Genomic DNA, 6,000 nt, shown 5'->3' on the forward strand with positions numbered 1-6,000 from the left:
TTAACCCCGATCTCTCTTACAAGAGTTCAGAAGTCAGAATGCTACTGAGTCCATTGCATTCTTTATCCAAAGTGTCACGGTGCTGCGTTGTACCACTGTGTTAGATAAATAGGTCTTAACTCCTCACTTAACATTATGTTATGTTATCTCTATGTTATGTCCCCCTTTCCTCCCCTGCCTCCTGAATGCTGCAAACCAACTGATTGCCGGGAGCAGGAGGCGGGTGGAGCAGGGGGAAGCCGCTGATCTATGGGTCCGCCAGTGGGCAGATGGGGGGGGGCGTAGGGGAGCTGATAGGGGGGGCTGCCAGCCATGGACAAAGCAGGCGGACAAACAACATTATTGCAGAACTTTAAACGAGCATGTTCTGCAAAGGAGCAGGGACATAACATCGAAACAACGTTAAGCAAGAGGACGTTAAGTGGGGAGTTACTGTAATGAAATACAGAGGCAGTTGCAACGTACTAAATAAAACAAACACACAAAAACAGGAAGGGATTGAAGTGAATTACTCATTAAATAACTCATTTCTCCTCTTGTTTTCTTGCTGGAAGGATTAAATCAGGAATCTCAGACTCTGCAAGCCCCAGAGCAGGGGGAGAAAGGTGGTTTTAATCCACAGCTGGAATTAGACAGTCAACAAGCCAGAGAACCGGAGGAGACACACCTTTTGAAAGGTAATTTCCTCTTATCACCCTTCCTTCTGTAGTGGGAGTGAACACTGTTAGAAGAGCTTGGCACTGCCAGGTGTGAATGGTGCTTGTGAGAGTGAAGAATTTTCATGGTATTCTGCAGATAAAATTGCTGAGATTCAAACCGAGACACCATGGAAAATGGTAGGTGACTTGGAGGCACAAATACAGGGGCTTCTCTGTATAAGCTTTGGCCAGTATTGCTCAGTGGGGTGCTTAGAGCCACAGCCTATTAGTTGATCCCTGTTCTTCCTGGCCAGTAGGAAGCCACTGAGTGGAGTTCTAGCCACTAGACATCTCCTCCTGCCTCCATCTACCCCACACCTACTCTCCCCTCCCACCTTCCCCTCCCCACAATCGGGGCAACCAGATTTTTCAAGTGTAAATATAGGGCATCTGTACAGGGAGGAAGGGAGACAGTTGTTGGGAAGAAAAGAAATTCCCTGCTGCTAGAACCCTTCCCTGTATAGAAAAAGTGGCAGCAGGGAAAGGCTCTGGCAGCCCTCCATGCCAGAGACTTCCCTAGGTACTGTGAAAGGCTCTGGCATGGGGAGCAGCTGAAGCCTTTCCCTGCTGCTGCCCCTTGTAGTAGAAGGAGAGAGCCTGGGACATGAGGCCTGGTATGAGGCCTCAGGCCTAAACTAAAGTAGTACTCAGGACCTGCCAAGTGCGGGGTATGCACACCTCTCTGACATAGTTAGTTACCACCCCCCTGAGGTGGTTTGTTACCACCCATTACCTTGTACATGTTGGTTCGATCAAACATCTCTATCCATCATACTGTCATCCTGACCTTATCTTAAAGGGGGGTCTTGTTATCTTTGGGAGTGTGTTTGTACCATACTTGATATCGGGGTGTTCTGGTACCACTCTTCTGGAATGTGATTGCCTGAGTGTCCTGTGCCTAGCACTTCTTAGGAATGTGTGTGTTTTTGCAGTGCCCGTCCTTTTCTTGCCAAGTTCTGTGAACTTGAAAGTAGGTGTGTTTTTGTTACAGGGCCTGACTTTTGCTCATAGTTTGACTCTTGCGAATTTTGCTTTATATCAGCAGGGCCTGAGTACTACTTTAGTTTAGGCCTCAAGCCTCATACCTGGCCTCATGTCCCAGGCTCTCTCCTTCTACTACACTGGGGACAGACTTTAAGTTTGCAGTTTTCTGAGCGGTATGAGGATTATGGTAGGGTTAAAATGTCTCTCTGGTTGGAGGAAAAGAGGTTGTGCAGTGTTCATCTTTTAAGTTCTTTGCTTTTCAAGTTTTGTGTTAGCTGTGTTTTCTGTAGATCATATCTGATCTCAGCCCCTGCCTCCTTAGGCGTCCGGTCCACACACTCCACATGTGCTGCACTGAAAGGGCTAGAGGCCTTGAGTCCCTCCTCCCCATCCCAGCTCCGGCTGCTCTCTTCACTGTGCTTCTGGAGAAAAGAGGGGAAAGAAATGAATGTGAAACAAAGTATTTATTTGTCTAAAGAAATAAAGGAGCGGGCTCTAATGGGTAGGTCTTAGTCCCATATGCCCCTCCTTGCCAGTTACCATTATATTTTTCCATTAAGTTAGTACTCAAAGTTTACAACATGAACTGCCACATAACAAAAGTTCCTGTTTGGGAATCCCTGTCTTCAGAAAGCTGTTCAGATCATCTTTTCATTTTGTTTTCCAGGGAAGGGGGAAGCTTTTCAAGAACTCCTTCGTAAGCTAGAACTACAGGAGCATCTGAGCAGGAAGCTCAGGGTGAGTGATGTCCTTGAAATCAGCCAGGAAAGTCTAAAGAATGGAACTCCAGAGACATTTGCAGATTTACCTTGGCATTTCCTGAGGAAACTGGTGGCTCTGAATATGATGGCCAGAAACACAAGCCTTGTGCACAGGGCAACTGATGATGAAGGAGGCAGTGAGGAGAAACAGAGGTTAGATGATATTTTGAATTTTAGTGACACTGACACCAGAGTTTCCCTGCACCCCCTCGATGTTCTCTGTGCCGTGCTGCTTTGCTCAGACAGTTTCCTACAGCAGGAGATCCTGTCCAAAATGTCCATGTGCCAGTTTGCCCTCCCTCTGCTGCTACCTGCCCTCGACACCCCCAAGTGCACCCTAATGCTGTGGGCCATGAGGGACATTGTGAGGAAGTGGAGGCCGCACTCCCTGGCAGAGAGCAGAGGGTTCAGAGAGGAGAGCTTGGTGCTCACGTCAATGCCAACCATTTCCTTTGTGCGGCTGGGGAGCTGCAACTTCTCCAAGTCCAAACTTCTCAATGAGATTCTCAGCCTCTCCCAGCAGCACCACGATTTCTTTATCCATCGGGACATGGAGTCTGGGAACGTCCCTCGGGAAATCGCAGATGGGCTGGTCGAGATTTCCTGGTATTTCCCTAGTGGGACAGAGAATTCAGATATTTTCCCAGAGCCTGTTGCGGTTGCAAACCTGCGCGGAGACATAGAGTCCCACTTGCCACAGTTCAGCTTTTTAACAGAGATCTCCTCAGCAGTGTTCATAGTTACTGAGAGCATCAACGAGAGACAATACACGCTCTTATCATCTCTGCAGGGATCAGCCACTAAATACTACTTCATGGTTAATAATCAGGCTGTGACGTCCAAGGAAACACTGGGATTCCTGAAAAAGTTGGCCCCAGGGCTGAAACTGAACAACTCACGTGTGCTGCAGAAAGGACGTGCCACAAATGAGGCGGCTTATGTAAAAGCTCTGCAGTCTGCAATAGCAGCTGTAATGAAGTCTTCTCCCAAGAGAGTGAGTATAGAAGCCGTGGCTGAGACTGCTCGTCAATTAGGCATCCAGGTAGATGAGGATAATAAGAAATGTCAGCATGCCAGTGAATATGCCAAGGAAATCACCGTACACATAAAAGATGTGGCAAAGTACAAGAGGGAAAAGCTGAGACTCCAAGGGGAGCCATGGAAAAACTTGGCTGAAGTGGAAAAAGAGCTGTGCCGACTGAAAAAGCAAGGAAACACCCCTCTGGAGAAATATAAGTCTCAACTGAAAGAGAAATCAATAGAGTTACGTGTCCAGCAGAATAAACATGACCTGACTGATGCTTTGGTTACATTTATTACTGGACTAGGCCTACTGCCTCCCGAGGAGAAACATTACTTCCTGAAATGGATGAAGTTTGACCTGGATCACATTGCTCGGGAGAATATTTCTAAACTACGGGGTCAATATAAAGAGAAATGCAAAAACTCAAAAGACGACCCCAAAATGTTTGCAGAACACGATAAACTAATCTCTGCCAGTTCCTTAGGGGTGGAGCATTTCATGCGTGAGTTGGGGCAGTTCTATGAGGCTGAATGCTCAGTGGTTAAAGAAGGTAAAATGGCAGAAAGCCAAGGACAATTTGTCCATCTCCCAGGCATAGCAGCTGACCTGATGCTGGAAGGGTTTCCCATGGAGCTGATCGATGGAGATGTATCCAACATCCCACTGCAGTGGGTGACAGATGTTCTGTCTGAGCTCCATGCCAAGCTGGGGGGAAGGTCCAGAATGTTGGTTATAACGGTGCTGGGAGTGCAGAGCACTGGGAAATCCACCCTCCTCAACACCATGTTTGGCCTGCAGTTTGCAGTGAGCAGTGGCCGATGTACGCGAGGAGCCTTCATGTCACTCATTAAAGTGGCAGAGAACTTTCAACAGGAGCTGGGCTGTGATTTCATCCTGGTGATAGACACCGAAGGCCTGAAAGCCCCTGAACTGGCCAAGCTGGAGGATAGCTATGAACACGACAATGAGCTGGCCACACTGGTTGTTGGACTGAGTGACATAACTATCGTTAACATGGCCATGGAGAACGCCACCGAAATGAAGGATATTCTGCAAATTGTGGTCCATGCCTTCCTCAGAATGGAGGAAATAGGGCAAAAAGCCAACTGCCAGTTTGTGCATCAGAACGTCAGTGATGTGTCTGCGCATGAACAAAACATGAGGGACAGGAAACACCTTCTGGAGCAGCTGAATGAAATGACCAAAGCTGCAGCAAACATTTCTGAGAGTAGATGTTATAATTACAATAGAAAAGGTGAAGTGAACAGTGTCTGTGATGTGGGTGTCAGAGCAGGCCAATTTCAGGATGGGGGGCACATCACAGAAGAAATGATTGATGATGTTTGATCCACAGAAGGACAAACGGAATATAAATATAGTCTGAACTGTTGCATTTACCCAGCTGGCTAGGTACGACCCCAGCACCAGCAGCACGCAGAACCGCTTGGACATGATGACGGTGTACAGCAATGGGCTGCAGATGGCTGTGAAGCGATCATACGCCATCACCCCCAACAGGCAGCACTCACAGGACACAGCAATGCAGAAGAAGTAGAACTGCAGAGCGCACCCAGTGAATGTAATTGCTTTGCTCTCCACTGCAAAGGCCATCAGTGTCTCGGGAGCGATGACAGTGGAGTATCCGACATCTAAGAGGGCCAGGTTACTGAGGAAAAAGTACATGGGGGTGTGAAGCCGGGACTCAATCCTGATTAAAGTGACCATCCCGAGATTCCCCACCAGGATGAGCAGGTAGATCAACAGAAACACCACAAAGAGCATGACTCTCAGGGGCTGGTTGTCCGTGAATCCCAACAAGATGAACTCAGTCACAGTGGTGTGATTCCCCTTCAACATTTATCCCAGATGTGCTGTTCCCCACAAGGGAGAAAGCGAGCATTACATGGAAAGAAGAGACAAATAAAGGCTGAGTATCAATTCCTTGGGGTCATTCTGATCATATACCGTGTGGTTCTCTGGTGAGATCTAACAGAGGTTTAAGACTCCATTATGGGTTTTGAACTAACAGCCATGGGTCTCTTAGCACAGGCGGTAGGAAAAAGAAAGAACTTTCTCCCAGCAGAGAGCTGGCCGGCCACGAAATGTCTGTACCAACTGTGGGCAGATTTGTGGTTCCAGGATTGGATTCCTGAGTTATCTCAGGACCCATATGTAAATCCATGGTAGAGATCCTCCTCAAATCGAGGGATGGCTAATGAATGATCAGGCAGTAGAGGCTTATATTCTACTAGATAGCAAAAAGAATGAGGAGTACTTGTGGCACCTTATAGACGAACACATTTACTTGAGAAAAGGTGCCACAAGTACTCCTTGTTCTTTTTGCTGATACAGCTACCACTCTGAAATCATTCTACTAGATAGAAGTCCCACATTCAGTGCTTACTGCCAAGAGCTCACCCAGTGCTGTCTTATTACAATATAATTTATTATGACTAGATTCAAATACAGTTACCCAGATTGATTAATTCCACCCCTGGTCAGTGGTACTCTTTGTACAGCAAGCTATTAAGGT

General features: G+C 47.3%; 1 protein-coding gene across 1 annotated transcript; it reads left to right on the forward strand.

The window, feature by feature from the left end:
* Positions 1 to 2,349: 2,349 nt before the first annotated feature.
* On the forward strand, positions 2,350 to 5,022 carry LOC101937184 (up-regulator of cell proliferation-like; the record flags this gene model as incomplete). The annotated part of the gene is made up of 2 exons (XM_065580444.1): positions 2,350 to 4,595; positions 4,870 to 5,022. Coding segments are annotated over 2 exons (2,399 nt in total), but the record flags the coding sequence as incomplete, so codon positions are not given.
* Between the last annotated feature and the right edge of the window lie 978 nt (positions 5,023 to 6,000).

This window comes from Chrysemys picta, unplaced genomic scaffold (genome assembly GCF_011386835.1).
Source record: "Chrysemys picta bellii isolate R12L10 unplaced genomic scaffold, ASM1138683v2 scaf3457, whole genome shotgun sequence".
Taxonomy (NCBI): domain Eukaryota; kingdom Metazoa; phylum Chordata; order Testudines; family Emydidae; genus Chrysemys; species Chrysemys picta.